The following is an 18,535-nucleotide window of genomic DNA, read 5'->3' as shown; positions in this document are numbered from 1 at the left end:
ACTCATCTCTTGAATACATTTGTTGCCAAAGTTGTCCCACAAAACGCTGTTCATCAAAAGGCATTGTATTCTTTTAGACAGTCTCTAGTTCCTGCTGTGCTGATACCTTACTATTCTATGCACCTGCAGTAAAGCATTTTGTTTCATTTGACTGATGTGGAAGAGAAGAATTTTCTAAACTGACGCTTCATAATCCCTTTAGTCAGTCTTTGCTCTCTCTCTCTCTCTCTCTCTCTCTCTCTCTCTCTCTCTCTCTCTCTCTCTCTCTCTCTCTCTCTCTCTCTCTCTCTCTCTCTCTCTCTCTCTCTCTCTCTCTCTCTCTCTCTCTCTCTCTCTCTCTCATATCCCTCTCCCTTATACTTTCTACTTAGTGGTGGGAACTTTTGTAGTCTGATATTGTAATAGTATCTCCAAATTATATAGTTGAATAAAAAAAGTATTGAAAGATAAAATTACAGATTTAGCAGACTAGTATTGTATTTTCTTGATCTGGATAGTTAAACCTCAATTCACATCTGAATTCAATATTGTACTCTCTCAGGCATATTTTTCATTGCATGCCTGTGTGTGATAAACTGGTTTTGCACCATACCCATACCTTAAAACTATAGTTCATCCACTGACGTGGGGATTGCCCATCAGTGACTTCATGACATTACCGCTTTACCTCCGGTGCCCACTAGTTGTGCAGCATTTGCATATGACCCTAATCTATGGTTGGCTGTGGCTGCTGTTAGCTCTGTCTTAGCTGACTGGTAATTGGATACAGCAGAAATAACACAGCCTCTTACATATGTTTTTCTTCTAATTTTCCTCAACAGCAAGCCAGCATGTCATATACCTACTGTACACTTCGTGACACTAATTCACATTATTTTGTTAGTTGGTTGACATTATTTCAGATGCAGCTAAAGGTTTGGATGTAGCGTTTGTCCGTTTTTACAGTGTCATAAACTGTAGTGCAACTTTTGGCAGTTGGGTTCCCCCGCTTGTCCGAGCTCCATACAGTAGTCTTAGTGTCGTTCTGTGACTGCTCATGTGAGTGGCTAAAAAGCCCTTTTGAAAGTATCCTCTCCTAATTGCTTCCTTGCAGGTGCCTAGCCAATCTGATTGTCGACATTCTCACTGTCTTTTAAACTCAAGATGTCAGTATAATGAGAAAAGAAGATACCAAAGTAATGACACTATCAACAAGGCTATGAAAATTCAGCTTTGAAAATTCAATCTACAGATCTTGAAATGATTGATTACTTACGGCATATGGTAGGCCCTGGGCTGATCTTAATTAAGGGGCAATCAACAGTTGTTACATCCATTTTTGGACTTCTAAATGAATGATATGTACCCATTGATTCCTGAAGAATATATAAATCCCTTATGAGCTTAGTTGTAAATGTTAGTTCAACTGTGATACCCCATCAGAATGCAAAATATAAGCTTGTTTTACTCCAATGTTTGTAAACAAAGTAAATGTAAACAAACACTGCATTGCTTAAAACCATGGTTAAAAACTATCCTTTTGATTTACTCTGTTTACTACCATCAATAGCTCTGTCTTTGAATTTGAGAGTGGTTACATTTCTCCAGCCTCATTTCCCCCGCTTTGTTATTGTTTTAACTTCTGATTGCTGCTTTAAGCATTACATAATTTCCGTAGTTGAGTCTTAGTTGATGCAGTCAATGGTTGAGCCTCTGATGTTGGCCCATGCACTGGTAAGCCTTTAGCAAGTTGTTGTACATCAAGTCAATGATAAACTACTTATGAGTATCACATCTTATTCCCAATACCAAGTCAGTACACAATTAAAACTAGGTCAGTCGATGTTTAAAAGTAGACAAACATTCTTAGAGTATAGGCCAGTATTTAGTGTCAACGCCACACAGGCTATATTTACCTCTAACAGGATCACTTTATAGCAAAGTGCCAGCCAGATTACTGTCAGTAACAGAAGTGTTATCTGAAAAAGGCTCATCCTGTGTTGAGTGGGGCCTTTTCACCCTTATTGTTTCGACCCGAACTGTGCTCTTTTGGCTCACTTTTCAGTTAGTTTGGTTCAGTATAATGTCAGCCTGCCTATGTTACACACTGCTTATTACCAGACTAGTTGGAGTGGGGCAGGGCTAGCTAGCTATGCTCCTCCATCCGTGCAAAAGCAGGCTGGCACCAGATACAGGTAACTGCCAAAATAAAGGGAACCCCGTCATAGTGTCTTAATAGAGCATTGGGCAACCACACGCTACCAGAACAGATTCAATACACCTTGGCATACATTCTACAAGTGTCTGGAACTCTAATGGAGGGATGTGACAACATTCTTCCATGAGAAATTCCATCATTTGTTGTTTTGTTGATCCGGCACTGCTCCAGAATCTCCCATAAGTGTTCACTTGGGTTGAGATCTGGTGACTGAAACGCACACACCCTTTAAACCCCTTATGCTCGTTTGAGACCCCTCTTTCAAATTTACTAAGATCTCTTCTACTAGTCATGGTAGCCAAAATAATGACCCTAAGCATAATGAGACGTTAAATGCTTAATTAACTCAGGAACCACACCTGCTTTAAATATACTGTGTATCCCTCATTTACTCAATTGTTTCCTTTATTTTGGGAGTTACATGTATGTTATTGGGCCAGATAGTGCTGAACCGTGCTGGAAAGGACAATGTGAAATTAAAATATTCTGAAAGTAAAGTTTAGGTCGGCACGATAGTGTGAAAGGGGTGTTAGAATTAGAATCTAGTAATCCATGTCAATAAACATTAGATATGCAGCCAACACAGTATTTCCAACTTCAACATATTTCCATACTTGAGCACCATGGACATGTCATACCATTTGTTTTTTACAGCACTACTACTATAATGTGCCATACATTTCTGTCCGGATCTGGGATGGTAATCAAATGGTAAAAAAACTTTTTCTTGGGATGCGAACAAGACATTTTGACCTGCAAACTATTTCCAGTTTGACCATCAGGATTAAGGGCCTAGGAAAAGTACTAGCCAACCAGGATATCGTTCTAGGAAAAACAGTTATTTTGAGTTCCATTGACTTGACATTATTCAGCCACTATCAGGTGTGATTATGTTATTGGCTATGAGATGACAGCATCATCAAATAAAATAAAATTGTATTTGTCACATGCGCTGAATACAACAGGCACCTTATAGTGAAATGCTTACTTACATGCAGGCCCTTAACCAACAATCATGACATGGCCTGTACTGAACCCAGTGCTGCCATCATAATGGGCCCAATTCCGACTTAGGAAATGTACGCATTTTCTATGCGTGTCTTTCCTACGCTTCTCAGTAGTTGGTATTCAGACTTGCCTTATGCAGGTGCATAACAAGCTTTGCAGGCATGGTTCCATTATTGCACGCGCTGAATACCATTTAATGAAAAAAAACATTGAAAACCCTCCCACTTGCTGGCCAACAGATTTTCTCATGGAGTTTTCATTCAATACGGTTTTCAGTACATTTATCTTAAACCATCCCTTTAAATATGGTGTACCTTTAATTCTAATTTTGTCTACAGACTAGAAAACATTGAGAAAACGGGTTTCAGAGTGATCAACGAAAAAACGCCATCTAAATATATGAATTTTTGGCCTCATTTCAGTACCAATTGGTAGATTTAAATACTCCAATCTTGGCTATTTAGGCACTTTTCATGTTTAGGAAAGTATGTATGATTCGGAGAGCCTTTACACACAAAATATATTGATCAATCAAAAATCCTGAAAGTTGTAATATTTAAGTTCTTCATCCATGAAATATTAGAAGGTGGAAAGAAAGTGTAAAATAAGGGTTGAACAATGGTCCTATAAATCTCCCCTAATCCTCACTAATCATGGAGCTGTATGACAACGGTCCAGTCGTCGTGAACCATGCGCCAGGCTGCAGGTTTAACCTGCTACGTGTGGTCTGAGTTCCATAATGATTCAAATAGGCTACATGTCCAAAATTATTGCACAGCGTTAGTCTAGTCTGATCCACTAATGCTAGCAACCCTCAGGAACAACTACATAGACGTGACAGAGGAAAGAAAGGTCAACGGAATGGAATGATACAAAATGTAAGCTACAAATTGAAGAAAACGAACATGAAAGTGACAGTTATAAATGTATGTGGATATTACTGATACAAAATCTAAAACAAAATGGAGAAAAGCCTGGATATATAATTCAAACATTCTAAAGCGCATTAGGTTCAGCCCCAAGCCTACAGCTTGGGTCTCCAAATTTCATCCACGCAAATTGAGAGCACACAATACATTTTCGAATTTAAGCGTGAGAATAACATGCTATTCACCCGCTATTCGTTCGTGGTGGAGATCTAAGAAATGAAGGTCATGTTGATGTGATTTTCAGTTTGTTTCCATATGACTGGTTTGACATTCGTCTCCAGTGATCATAAGGAAAAATCATCTAAAACAATTGCTATGTGTATTTACAAATGGATGACTCATTTACCTAGCTCTTGTCAATAGCTCTTGTCAATTAAAAAAAAATGCAGTGCACGGAGAATGATTTTATTTCTATTGGGAAAAAGTAGATGCTTTTTCCACTTGGAACCGGCAGGTTCGCTTGACCTTATTTGTGGTTTCCTTGCGCGTAAAAGTGTTGGCATTATGAGGGGATTAAGTCAAGATTAGAATAGTTAATCTGTAGACACCTCCGCACCTTCATTTCTTAGATCTCCACCACGAACGAATAGCGGGTGAATAGCATGTTATTCTCACGCTTAAATTCGTCAGAATATGCATAGAAAAAAAGTGCATAAAAGAGGAAATTATGTTCCATTTACGCTTAACTCGGGTCAGAATCAGCCCCATGCAGAATAGGGAGAGTTGGTTTGAAACGGAGCAGTGCCTTATTGGAAGGTCAAATTTCCACATCAAATCCAGATAAAGTGATTGACCAGAGTAGGCCTACGTTAAGAACTCAAATGTGAAGGGGTAACACACACAATCACAAGTAATTTATCAATATTTAAAAATAAAAATAAATGTTTAACAAAATGTTAATCTTCCCATGTAGGGATGTTGTTATATCGCCAATGTCTCCCCAACAGACACACATGCTATAGGAAGGTGACTGAGCAAGGCTTATTATCATGATACAACACAAGAGGAAGTATTTTATGCTATTATTCACATCCATGGGGTTTATCTAGTAGCCATTTATTAAGATGACCAATACACACTTGACCACTCAGGAACACACAGAAAAACAACATGAAGCAGACAAAACAGCAACACAAGATTTACACAAATAGAAACTGCCTCTATATGCACTTATAAAAATAGAACATTTGCTTAAAAATGAGTCTGCATAAACTCAACAGGTAAACACAAGCATCCAGTTTTGTATATTAAGTTACTAGAAGGTCACTTATAGAATCTTAGCATTTAATACACTCTCCGAAATTTGGAAATCAAGTCTTAAACCTGAAACTTAAGACAATGGTACACAGTGAAATGAAAAAAAAAATGCTTTATTTACAAACATATCTCAACACACAGCCCCAAAAAGTGTCAAACTAGATCGAAAACTCATATTTAATTTTAGTGTCCTCACCCCCAGAATGAAATACTGACTTGATTTAAATAAAATGGTTTATGAATGATTGCCACTATGTTAAAGCTTTTTAAAGTGCAACAGACTGATATTCGTGCATAAGTAAGAACAGGTGTAGCAAGAACTGTAGAGTAGAAATTATACACATTTCATGAGCACAGTTACAATCTTGTAAATTCCTAATGCCAAACTCAGCAGATACTCTGCCTTTTAGGGTTCTCTCAAATGACACTAAACACTAGAGCTACATCATATAAATATGTCTAGTTGAGTTAATTAATAACCCCAGCCTGAGACAGGAGACCATCAAGCCAGTATATTGCTATTCTGGGAAGCCTGACACACTCATTAGCGCCTTTGTGGCCGGTCAGTGAACCGAAATCTATAAATCTGAATTAAAAAGTCCCTAGCTTTAAGCCCTGCTACAGAAAGACTAAATCACCCATTCCAATAGGAACATTTATTTCTTGCAAATAACAACCTCTCACCCACACACTGTAATACTAAACCCCTAAAAAGGGAAATCGAAACAAATAAATACAAACAAAAACTGATCCCAAAGTTCTTCAGCCTTGTCTCACATTGCTCCCTCTAAAGCAGAGCTTCAGTCATGTGTTCCAATGGGATTATCCCATAGAGCAGAGCTGAAAAGAGGCTTCCCGGGACTCTGCCGCCTCCTATTCAAACAGGTCAGGTACTGTAGCAGTCCATCCAGACCTAACAACAGGAACTCACAAAGTCGTCAATAAATGAATTCACAAAATACTATTTTTTTCTTTCAAGATGTACAAAGATTAAACCATTTTTTCAATTCCAAGTTGGTTGGTTATCAGGGTATTTTTGACTTTGTTTAATCTTTTTTGTAAAACAAACTCCTCAGTTCTCTGGCTACGCTTGTAAGCAGGGAGTGAAAGAAGACATTGCGAGAGGCGAGTGCTTGAGTCATGAATGTGAAGAGATGTCAGAAGGGAGGAGAGAGGCCTCACAACTAGAGGCTGTTCTCAGGTCAGGTGATAACAGCTCCTACTCCTGGGAAGAGCTGCTGTGTGCAGCTGTGGTGCTTCTGCCTGCCGCCTTGCGTTCATAGTTCACCAGTCTCTGTCCAACCAGGTACCTGAGAGAGAGAAAAAAATACTTTCAGAGAGAAATACCATGCCATGAAAGGAGAGAGCCTACAGTGTGTAAATAGCACACCAGTATGCCAACAAGTATATCCTCAGGAGGCTTGGAGAAGTCCTTTTATGATCTGTAGTGCTCCACTGTCATAATGGAGACTAACACAGTCTGTGAGAGACATCCGGAAACCATTTTGTCAGGTCAGTATCGGCAATAAGTAACAACTGTGGTTGTGCTGAGCTTAATGTCAGAGTACTCACTTGTCATTCTTAATGTGCTCATAAAGGCGCTTAAATTGACGGATCTGGAAGGAGAGGATTCCCACCAGCATGACTACCATGACCAGTAACGGGTAGATTCTCCTCTGCACCAAATTCTGCATCTCCATGGTAACTCCTGCAGAAAGAGCAATCAGAGGTTCAATGATAAATTTGCTCACTTTCCCTCACCAATAATATATATCTCTCTCGCACACGCACACAACTGAAACCAATAATTACACTTTCATTATCTGATAATTGCCTTACCTGGGGAATATTGAGCTACGATTGGGACGATGCCAGCAGAGATGACATAGGGCACACAGAGAGACACCAGTAGCACACAGATAACCGGAGCAGCCAGCTTACGGATGATGAAATGGAGATCAATGTTGCGAATTCCATTAGCGTACACCTAGAAGAGGGAACAACACTAGGAAGTCAATATAATTCCAAAACGTATTCAACATTAATCTGAGCTATATTATTAATAGCATCATACTACAGCTCTTCACACTAATTAGGGTAATAATCATAGTAAAACAGTCTTGTGGGAGCGACCTGTTCGATCACGGTTTTCAGCCACCACTGGGGACCCATCAGAGTAATGGCAGCAATAATTTTGGCATGGAGCACTCCGAGAGCCCAGTCCTGAAACAAAAAGTCCCAACAAGAGCAAGTTAGTCTGTTGTTGGCTGTTGTTGCCTCTTCTTCTGTTATCCGATTGCAGGAAGCTAAAGACTTCATCATAAAAGTTTTAGGTGCAGTGTCAAATTAGCTGACTGACCATTCACATCGCTCCAGCCAAACTATCATTTCTTCTCCCTGACATGGTTGCCTCCCTGACATTTTGTAAAACGCAAACACATTCTGACAGTTCTGATTGGTCACATAAACCGGTGGGTTAGGCCAGAGTCAGCCTACATGATGACCTTATCAACTGTGATGCTCTGATTGGTGAGAGATGATCCAATCGTTGATTCATTTGTTTTGTACAATGCCCCTCATTCTGACGTCAGCAGAAATGTATTCTAGGAAGGCAGTTTTAGACAATGTATGGAGTGATCATAGAGCAGCGGAATTAAATTCAGGATGAGTCATTAGGCAAGTGTAGCATTTTAAGATGACCATTTCAATCCAATGTAAAGCTATACGGTCATTGATGTTAGATGGGTGGCCCTTACAGTACCTGCCAGGGGTAGAAGAGTGGTGTCTGGTCCAATGGCACCCTGAGAGGAGCTACTATGACCAGCTCAAATAGCAGGCCCAGCAGCAGAGGGATGGCTCCAACCAGCAGCACAGCCACGACCACCGTCTTCAGGATCTACAGTACAAAACGTATAGAAAACAGAGGGCTAGAAACACAGGCCTTTCAACATAGATACAGTAGGTATCACTTCACTGAGCGGACTTCAGATTGCATTTGGAGTCAGCCTATATAGAGGGCATGAATGACCTAGAACCACACAGAGATGAGCCACTAAAAACTAACAAAGCACAGTAAAATAAAAAAGCATAACCCCAAAACATACAGTATTGAAACCACTCGTGTATGTCTTATAAGTGTCTATATTGCCATATATGTTGCTGTATAAAATCACATGCTTATTCTAATTCAGTTGCTGTTTGCATTACAAGTGTGAGGGGAAAAACAATAAGAATGAGTTAGAAGAAGAAGAATGAGTTAAAAGAAGTGTGTGTGCTGTGTGCTGGCGGTGGGTGTTGATAGTCATTACCGTGTTGCAGAGCATTACCATGAGGGTCCACTCCTGGACCTTGAGCAGAATGACCCTCCTGCCCCGTGGCATCCAGGCCAGCAGTACGGTGATGGCCCTGATGGACAGCCAGCACACGTATAGGCCGCACGCTGCCGTGTACAGCTCGTGGATCTTTGCGCTGCCCGTCCAGAGAGACATCAGGTACCGGCCGGCGAATACTGTAGCAGGGGGCGGAGAGAGGGGGTGAGACAGCGAGAGTAAGAGAGGGTGACAGTAGGTAAATGTGGAAGAAAATGGAGTGGGACAGTGCAATTACATTGAGTGAGTTGAGTGGACTACACAGTGAATTCACCTGGCAACGTGAGGCACACCAGACTGGCCACCAGCAGTGTCACACACATGAACACAATCAGCAACACAATCTAGAAAAACAAGAATGAATACACCACATTGAATTTTATTTGAACGCTCTGTGACAAAGATGGCGTAGAGAAAACAAGTGTCAGGTCTAATGAATAGCTAGGCAGGCTACCTCCTACCAGGTGAATCATATTATCATTATTATATGCAAGTTGTAGTCATGACTCACCCTGAAGCTGAACTTAATGGGTTGGTGGTAGGGCTGGAAGCCGACAGGACCTCCCTGCTGTAGGATAGCCTGGTGGGCAGCGTGCAGCCCATCAGGGATGGCGTTGTTATTCCTCCCCTGCGGATTGTTGTTGGCCTGCTGGTCCGCATCATCGTCATTCTCCTCCTGGTCACCCAACAGGTACGAGTGGAGGTCTCTGTGGCACAGACAGCACCGTTAACATGGGGTTCAAAGTCTTCTAATTGGCTGAGGTGAGGCTGAGGATATGTGTCGGTCTATAAAAGTGCAACTCTGGGGTTTAACCCTGGTTTTATGGGAGAACAATGACAGCCTACATGAACTACACTATATATAAAAAAGTATGGACACCTCTTCAAATGAGTGGATTCGGCTATTTCAGCCACACCTGTTGCTGACAGGTGTATAAAATCGAGCACACAGTCACGCAATCTCGATAGACAAACATTGGCAGTAGAATGGCCTTCTACTGTGGAGCTCAGTGACTTCCAACGTGGCACCGTCATAGGATAGGGAGCTTCATGAAATGGGTTTCCATGGCCGAGCAGCCGCACACAAGCCTAAGATCACCATGAGCAATGCCAAGCGTCGGCTGGAGTGGTGTAAAGCTCGCCGCCATTGGACTCTGGAGCAGTGGAAACGCGTTCTCTGGAGTGATAAATCGCGCTTCATCATCTGGCAGTCTGACAAACTAATCTGGGTTTGGCAGATGCCAGGAGAACGCGACCTGCCCCAATGCATAGTGCCAACTGTAAAGTTTGGTGGAGGATAAATAATGGTCTTGGGCTGTTTTTCATGGTTCGGGCTAGGCCACTTAATTGCAGTGAAGGGAAATCTTAATGCCTGCATACAATGACTTTCTTGACGATTCTGTTCTTCCAACTTTGTGGCAATAGTTTGGGGAAGGCCCTTTCCTGTTTCAGCATGACAATGCCCTAGTGAACAAAGCGAGTTCGATACAGAAATGGTTTGTCGAGATCAGTGCGGAAGAACTTGACTGGCCTGGACACAGCCCTGACCTCAACCCCATTGTACACCTTTGGGATGATTTGGAACACCGACTGCGAGCCAGGCCTAATCGCCCAACATCAGTGCCAGACCTCACTAATGCTGGTGGCTGAATGGAATTAAGTCCCCGCAGCAATGTTCTAACATCTAGTGGAAAGCCTTCCCAGAAGAGTGGAGGCTGTTATAGCAGTAAAAGGGGGACCAACTCCATATTAATGTCCATGATTTTTGAATGAGATTCGACAAGCAGGTGTCCACATACTTTTGGTCATGTAGTGTATATCCCAGTAAAATAATGGATTCCAATATAAATGATAAAGCCCAAGAACACTTACAGTCTAACAGAGAGTTGGTTTGTTGTGGTTTGTGTGACTCACAGCAGATATCCAGCGGTGACGGTCCAGGCTCTGACCAGGCCTTTGAGCCACTGGCGTGTGTGACCTTGTTCCAGCAGCGCAGGCAGAACCACCTGAAGTAGCAGCAGCTCCAGAGAGAGCTCACTGACTGGAGCATCACTGGGAAACGGAGACAGACAGAGACATTACCATCACCCATAACGGACTACATTACAGAGGTATTTGTTAGTTACTGAAGAGGCATTTATTCATTGCTAAACATGCATTGGTTATTGATGTTGTGGCATGTAGCGTGGCATAATCCGGCCAATGACTTATCTTCCGGTAATTGCAACACGGTCGACTTCGGCCGCAACAGCTTCATGACATTACTAGGAGCCTATGGCTTAAGTCAAGTCATTCCATTGTTATTCCAGGCCACCAGACTTTTAAAAATGTATTTACCTTTATTTAACTAGGCAAGTCAGTTAAGAACAAATTCTTATTTTCAATGACGGCCTCCCGGGGAACAGTAGGTTAACTGCCTTGTTCAGGGGCAGAACGACAGATTTTTACCTCGTCAGCTCGGGGATTCGATCACTAGTCCAGCGCTATAACCACTAGGCTACCTGCTGCCCCACTTACCTGTACAGCATGACATTGTAGGGGAGGAAGGCTGGGAGGATGAATTTGATCATCCTTATGGGAAGCCACAACATTAGTAAAACTATGGAGCCAAACACCACCTGCAGAGAAAGACCAGAAACCCAGTGTTACTGGCACTGTATGTCCTGTCCAGGCACCCATAGCTATGGCATTGTACATTAGATAGGAATAAGTGGGTTGCAACTCACCACTGATAAAATTAATCTTCTGAGATGTCTGTATATCGGCAGGTGAATCATTTCTTGGACAGGATTAAAATCAGGATCGTTCAGGTTTCTGAGAAACCATAAAACACCAGGTCTCAGCACCTAGAGCGACAATTAGAAACAGATCTAATTGGGATACTTAACTCAACAGCAGAAATCTCTTGACATAGGTTTATGGCACCTCAAATGACAGCTATGAAGGTATGAGAGAGAATACCATCTCACCTCTCGCAGTAAGAGGATGAACGAGGCAAAGTAGAAGACGTAGACCATCCCTACAAGCCAGTGGAGGAACATGGTGGTGCCGGGAGCAGAGTCAAAACTCAGCTCTCTGTCCTTCAGAGAGGCATCAAACATCTCCTGCAACAACACAGAACAACATTTGGCTATTCAATAAAGGAAAATGGAGGTATCAATTATTATTTTGAAAGGACGCATCATTAAAAGCAGAAGAACATGGTCAGCTTACCAGTGAGCAGATGTCGAGCCACCAGCCACAGATGACAGGGAACACACCGATCTCCACGACTACCAGCAGGGATACCTGGTTAATCATAATATCAATATGTATTATAACTGGTGTTTATTTCAATGGCAATAGAAGGCAAATGATTAGTTTATATTGTAATCCAGACTGAGAATATACTGTATGCAAGATAAACACAATATTCTGTATGTATATACTTCTGAGCCCATAAGACACAAACTAGTCATATACCAGTCAGGCTATGCATTCCCAATCAAGGACAAAATCATTATCATAATGTTCAGTACCTTGACAACAATGTAGCACACTCCTAAAAGGTGTCTGGATCTTTGAAATCTCACCAACGCTGCCAATCCCTGGGATTTTCATTAAGGAAAAAACACATGCAATACATCACAGGTACTACATGTCTATAAGAGACTAAAACTAGGCTATAACACACTTTTGTAACAGATACCAGAGGATACATGGCACAGTATTAATGTCATGGCCAGGAAGATATAGCCTACGATGGTGGTGATGAGGCCTTCGAAGTGGGAGGCCTGCACCTGCAACAGGAAATTACATGATTCAAATCATCTTCTTTCTGACACTGCAAAGCAGCTCAACAGTGTATGGAGCAAGTCATACAGATTCCAAAACAAACTTCACAAAATCGATTCATACAGATTTCAAATATAATCTCTCTAGTTACACGCAAGAGAAAGGCCTTAAATTCAATGTAATTTACACTAAGCTGGTACTTACATTATTTTCAAAGCCAAGACCCACAACTGAGAAATGTCCAATATGATACGGACAAAAAGCTGAAAAGAAATGTTCGTCACTGTTATAATATTCATTTAGATAAAAACATTTTTTTTAATCAAAATGGCACATTCTCTTAACATAAGTTTAATGACACGTACCGAACACCAAAATGAAGAGTGTGTTTAGTGAGACCACCCAGAAGACGTGCTCCTGATGAAAAAAGAAGGACAACATATTTACAACAACCTGAAGACTTTCATTAAACATGGGGAATGAGCTACTTACCAGGAAAACCAAGGAGCCATCAAGACCGAGCATCTGTGAAAAAAACAACAACAAAAAAACAGAATGTTCAATTTCACTTTACATTTCTTATACACAACATTGACCAATGGGTATATAACACAAATAGGCCTGAGGGAATTCTAATTCAAACTCACCCTCTCCCACGTTAGCTCCTCTGCTGCGCGGTCCCATTCCAGGGCATTCCAATTCATGTCATCTACAAAGAGACAAAAGCAGCACCTCACTTACTGACACCTCAAATTAACACTGTCAAACAAGCAGTCCAGATATCGCCTACAGATTCATGTCTATGATGACAAAATATACATTATGATATAAAAATGTTGTAAAATACAAAACCACCATCCTAAATTAGCCTTTGAAATAAGGCTGCAATAGGTTAACATCTTGAACCTTTATATCCTGAGTGCCAGTCTATTTGTGCCATTTTACCAAATCCTTGTCACTGACAATGAGAAATGGTGCAAACAGATCTGGGTCCAGGCTAGAACCTTTCCATTCGAAGGTTCATACCTTGTGCACCATTGTTGGCGTCCCCTACATCCTCAGCCTCATCCTCCAGCTCCATGTCCTCTACCGGGTCCACCTGGATGTCAGGGACCTCAGCCGCTGGACCATTGTCCGCCAGGGGCTCAACAGCAGCAGGCTGGTTCTCACCCGCCCCCTGCCCAGGACCAAGGCCCTGCTGCTGGGGAAAAGACACGGGACACAAAGGTGGGCGCGATAGCTCCAGAACATTAGAAGAGGCTATCTCTGGTTAAGTAAGAGTGTATTGAGCGCTCTTTAACACTCAAATTAAAAGTGACAAGTTGCAGCGAAGGAATACTATAGTTAGCACATAATTATGTTCACCCAAAGAGTGACTTTGTAGTGAGATTTTTGGTTACCTCATTAAGTTGTGGAGCTGGTGCATGTTGTGGCTGCTGCTGCTGATTCTGCTCCAGCCACTGGGGGGCGCCACCATGAACAATCTGCTCCCGCAACCACACCAGACTGATGAAGGCGCAGAGTGTACACGTCACCACAAAACAACCCTGCAAGCAGTCCGCCAGCAAGTTCTCTCTGTGGATGAAGGGACATTACAATTGTCTCATGGTGAGTCAGAATGTTATTGGCTAAATGACTAGACAACATTTGTTTAATGTTTTTACAGGGTATTATTTTGTACAGGTTCAGAAGAAAATAATGACCATCTTACGTAGAAAGCATATCTAATGGCAGGGTAAGAAGTGAGCTCACAGAGCCGGTAAACAGACACTTGTAGATGCGACCTGCGGGAATAAGACAGTCAGTCAACACACACTAACATATTCAACAAAGCCAACAATGGATAGCTTACTGAACAACATGTACCACCAGACTGTGTTTTAGAACATTTGTACTTACATGCTGTGAGAGGAACGACTCCCAGCCAAGCAAAGGCAACTAGTGTGTAGTGAAACCAGTATCTAATAGCTGTGCCTACACTTGTCACCAGCCCCGCAAATATGTCCTGAACAGGCAGTCGGGAAGGCATGTCTGGAGAATAGACTGGAAAAAACAAAAGGAAGGAAAGTATCAAAACAGGATATTTCATTTTCACATCCTCAAATTCCAACCTTCCTTTACTGGTCCTAATTGGGTCCATTCAGAACTAAGAAATGCTTGCATTGGATCATAATAGTTGTCTGGTCAGAAAAGTGGCAAAGTATTTTCTATTGGTATCATGACAGACTATGCTTGTCCTTTAGACAATTTAATCATCTGAGAAAACTACAATTTAAATCTCTCACTAAATGAATGAGGATGGCAGACGGACTCTGGTAAGAGAAATAGAGATTAGATTGAACAACACTAGAGTAATGGATTAGTATAGACAAGGCTATGTGTGTGTCCCCTAGGCCTGTCTTGAATGATAACTAGTCAGGGCAGCTCACAGTCTTACTCAAAATGAGAATAAGTAATACTTCCCGAGGCTGATCAAGACCGCATATGCACTTCAAAATAAAACACTTCAAGAAATATGTTAGAGGTCAGTCATTGGATTGCAATCCCTCTGTCAAAACAGGCAAATTACCATATGAGGTAGGTTAGGCCTATATGTTAGTCACGTTGTTGGAACCCCATATCATTTAAGTAAATGCTGCATTGAATAATATGTTAAACAGAATAGGTATATAGAAGGAAATTAAATTGAATGACTTACTTGGCGTAAAAGCAAATCTGTGTTTGCATAACTCGCAGTATTCTTTTCTGCTGTGTTTTAGCCATTGTACCAAGCTGTAAAAATACAGATGAATTGTGTAACTGTGGTGTCACATGTGCAGCAATATAAAAGATCCATTTCAGTTGCTTAAGGACAGACCATCTAGCTAGATTTAGCACAGGGAAAGATCTAGTATCAGAGCCCATCTCTGGCTAAGAGATCACATTTTCATGGCAACTTGTCAAACCCTGGCTTCCATTACACCGTTCCCATAGTAATACTTGGCTCTGCTCCTCTCTGTTGAATGTATCATGCTCTGGCAAGAACCCAGCCTGTCTCTAAAGAAATGCCACTGGCCCTGTGTTTGAGTATACAACCAACCAGCACCACATACCATTCTTGATGGATGAATTTTATACTTCCTGTGCAAACACAGGGGTGATATAGTGGCTTGTCCGGGGTTCCTTCAGACCGGCAGACGCGGCATATATCCCCTGCAGAAGACAAGGATATGAATCAGACAAAATCAGAGAACAGGGTTCATGAAATTCAGATATGGTTTCTCAAAACAAAGCCTCATGTGCAACTTGCATGAAAACACAGCTAGCAGATCTTTCAGCGATCTCAAGACTCTTTTTGTCAGGACCTTTCATTTGTAAATACTCTGGGGCTTTTGATTAACTTTACAAAAGAGCAACGAATCATCCCCATGCTTTACCTGTCACTAATCAAGTGATTGGCAGCACTAATGGGTGGGTTGGCAAACAGGTACATTCTATATTATTGTTGTTATGTTAGCTATGTTGATTAGTTAACTAGCTAGAACTGGAGGACGGATACATCACTAGTCTATTGAATTGAAATGTAATCAACAACGTGTAGAAGTGCAGAGAAGTCAGTAAGCTAGCTATTAACTGGCAGTGATAAAGGTGGGTTATACTGCATCTTGGACTTAGTGGTGAGTGCATGTAACTTAGCTAAAGCTAGCTAACGTTAGCTAGTGATGCTAGCTACTTCATGCAGGTTGTAGCTTCGGTAGAAAAAAACGGTTATTATCAATTTGCGACAAAACAGATTCCTAGAGGCGCAATCAAATGTGTGTCACAACAGGAGGTTAGCTAATTCTGTAACGTAAATGTGTTAACAAGATGGGTTGACGAGGTTGCTAGCTACCTTCCTCGGCGGTGTCCATCTTGAATGCTGACGCACACTGTCCTCTTTTCAGTCAACACATAACACCGTCTGGCTAGGTGGTGAAAAGCATAGCAGCCAGCGAACTAAAAAAACACATCTCAGAATGATGTTCGATTCGATCACTGGTTACAATGTAACTTCACTATTTGATTCCCCGTGGGGATACAATGTAGCAATTTTATCAGGCACTCCGGGGGCCCTGTGGCTAGGCTAGCTATGGTAAAAACTGCTATGTACAGCAACTATCAGCATGCTGACGGTATTGAGTTACGGTACAGTAGTAAGCTGCGCACTTTTATATTTATAAAAATGAACATTAAACAAATACGTTTTAAGACTTTAATTTCATATTCAGTCAAATTAAATTAATCGTGTTAGGTAGTAAGGAATGCAAGATGGTGAATTTGCTTAAATTATCTTTTTTTATTATTATTACTGACTCTCACATTTGATTTGATAACATCCTGGGAAGGATTTTCAAATCAACAAATCCCTGAAGCATTCAGATATGAACACAATTAGTGAGACGTGGTAGTGTCATCATTGCCCAGGGGCTGCTGTGGAGTTACAATATGTCCCTGATGTGTTCCTCTTTCTGTTTTGAACGACTCTGCATCGTATACCCACACAGTGTCTATTCCTTCTCCAGCGGTGCCATCAGGTGCCCAGGTGGGAAAAGGGAAACGGCAGGCCACCACTTTAGCTGTGCTCTGTAGTTCTGTCTGCAGTTTGCCCTCCAACTGATCCATCTGTGAAGTAATACAATCAATCATCATATTGATGGTAATATTGTTGATGTAGTGCTATGTGTGGTGGCATTTACAAAATAAGAAGTTACCATTATTTTGTCAAGTCTAGTAGATAAATAAGAGTTAAACTCACCATCTGAGGTACTCCAAATATGACAACATTCGAGTACTGATTAAAGCTGACCTGAGAACCAGGGCATACACATACATTAAAAGAAAGACCCAACATTAGTCCCCCCTGTATTGGGTATTAGGCTACTACATAAACGTTATTTTGGATTTAGAACAATTTGTAAATGATCACTGGTGGATTGACTAACCTTCCATAAATCTGATATGTGGAAGGAAGTAGAATGATGAACACCCGCTCTCCAAGCTCTGTAACGGGAGTACCACACCAACCATGGATTCAACTCAAATCCAACAGCTTCAAATCCTTTCTTTGCAGCTGCGATCACCTGCAGAAATTAAATGCATGGTTAAATCAAAGTGCCAGTGATAGGAGCAACAAAATACTACACATGTACAGCTTAACAGTCTTCTGGGATGCTAATAGGCTACAACTAAATTCCCTCTAATGCAATTTGTAACTTTAATTTCCTGTCAAGAGTGCAACCGCTGCAAATTGCACAAACCCAATGGTCTAACTTAACAATCAAAAGTGAAGTCACAATCACAAATTCAGACAATGGCTGGTCCTCTTCTGATCAGTGTACGTACTTACTATTCTTCCATCCCCACTTCCGATGTCCACGAGGGATCCAGATCTCGCCTGCAGCACTTTCAGGACATTTTCCACCTGTGCTGTAGTTGCGGGAACATAAGGTAGGCACACCTTTCTCAAAGCAGGTGCAACAAATGGATATGCTACAGCGTAAAGGGCAACCAATGACCCCCCGACAATTCCAGTTGCGATCAGTCCTAAACGTTTTTTGAAGCCGCTGTCTTTAGCATTAACGTTACATTGTATCGCCTCCGTTTCCAGTAGACTTTGTTCTGCCATGATGACTTGCTACTTTGAATCAATGAATGAGCGCGAGCTGCTGGAAACCTCTCCTCCCACTGTTAGCTAGCTACTCATCCAAGGACATTTATTGATAGCTACATCATTCAAGAACATGTAGAAATTACGAGATTAGCCACCGGAAGTACACTTAAACACGTGGGACGTAACTAAATAGCAAACTGACATGACATTTGAATGTCAGAAAGGGTGAAAATACTTTATAGAAAGTATAGAAAAAGAATAGAAACCTCGCTCTCCTCTCACTCTGAACCAAGGTGTGCTGCAGCATTTTGTCCGACTTGATGCGAAATACAGTTTTGGTAGTTCCTAGTTCCTCTCAATCATCATGCTTTTT

The 18,535-nt window shown here is 41.5% G+C and overlaps 2 protein-coding genes across 4 annotated transcripts; both read right to left on the bottom strand.

Moving 5' to 3' along the window:
* Nucleotides 1-5,169: 5,169 nt before the first annotated feature.
* On the bottom strand, nt 5,170-16,657 carry LOC129824072 (E3 ubiquitin-protein ligase MARCHF6-like). 3 transcript variants are annotated; one of them, XM_055883371.1, is made up of 26 exons: nt 16,405-16,657; nt 15,626-15,725; nt 15,232-15,305; nt 14,433-14,576; nt 14,245-14,317; nt 13,934-14,108; nt 13,560-13,734; nt 13,181-13,242; nt 13,026-13,058; nt 12,899-12,950; nt 12,738-12,796; nt 12,458-12,538; nt 12,278-12,346; nt 11,973-12,047; nt 11,729-11,863; nt 11,486-11,605; nt 11,277-11,377; nt 10,674-10,811; nt 9,271-9,466; nt 9,034-9,103; nt 8,700-8,899; nt 8,153-8,287; nt 7,525-7,614; nt 7,231-7,378; nt 6,964-7,099; nt 5,170-6,701 (listed from the first exon to the last, which is right to left on the bottom strand). In XM_055883371.1, exons 1-26 carry the CDS (start codon nt 16,421-16,423, stop codon nt 6,611-6,613), a joined length of 2,751 nt encoding a protein of 916 aa, XP_055739346.1. In that variant the 5' UTR covers nt 16,424-16,657; the 3' UTR covers nt 5,170-6,610. The 3 variants fall into 3 exon arrangements, with proteins under 3 accessions (XP_055739346.1, XP_055739349.1, XP_055739347.1); XM_055883374.1 differs by having other exon boundaries at nt 8,718-8,899; XM_055883372.1 differs by having other exon boundaries at nt 13,560-13,731.
* Nucleotides 16,658-16,828: 171 nt separating this feature from the next.
* atpsckmt (fATP synthase c subunit lysine N-methyltransferase) lies at nt 16,829-18,469 on the bottom strand. The gene is made up of 4 exons (XM_055883376.1): nt 17,899-18,469; nt 17,495-17,632; nt 17,308-17,358; nt 16,829-17,174 (listed from the first exon to the last, which is right to left on the bottom strand). The coding sequence occupies exons 1-4, from the start codon at nt 18,175-18,177 to the stop codon at nt 16,944-16,946; spliced, it is 699 nt and encodes a 232-aa protein (XP_055739351.1). The 5' UTR covers nt 18,178-18,469; the 3' UTR covers nt 16,829-16,943.
* Between the last annotated feature and the right edge of the window lie 66 nt (nt 18,470-18,535).

The sequence above is a fragment of the Salvelinus fontinalis genome, chromosome 26 (assembly GCF_029448725.1).
Source record: "Salvelinus fontinalis isolate EN_2023a chromosome 26, ASM2944872v1, whole genome shotgun sequence".
Classification (NCBI taxonomy): Eukaryota; Metazoa; Chordata; class Actinopteri; order Salmoniformes; family Salmonidae; genus Salvelinus; species Salvelinus fontinalis.
This window is presented reverse-complemented; position numbering and strand designations above follow the sequence as displayed.

What these genes read in the sequence shown, in the direction of transcription:
- atpsckmt (XM_055883376.1), bottom strand. Translation starts at nt 18,177, where the DNA reads ATGGCAGAACAAAGTCTACTGGAAACGGAGGCGATACAATGTAACGTT. An exon ending in ACATATCAGATTTATGGAAG is followed by an intron (nt 17,359 to 17,494) that starts GTTAGTCAATCC and finishes CCTGGTTCTCAG; the next exon opens with GTCAGCTTTAATCAGTACTC. An exon ending in TATTTGGAGTACCTCAGATG is followed by an intron (nt 17,175 to 17,307) that starts GTGAGTTTAACT and finishes ATTACTTCACAG; the next exon opens with ATGGATCAGTTGGAGGGCAA.
- LOC129824072 (XM_055883371.1), bottom strand. An exon ending in CCATTAGATATGCTTTCTAC is followed by an intron (nt 14,109 to 14,244) that starts GTAAGATGGTCA and finishes CTTCATCCACAG; the next exon opens with AGAGAACTTGCTGGCGGACT. An exon ending in GGCTCGACATCTGCTCACTG is followed by an intron (nt 11,864 to 11,972) that starts GTAAGCTGACCA and finishes GTGTTGTTGCAG; the next exon opens with GAGATGTTTGATGCCTCTCT.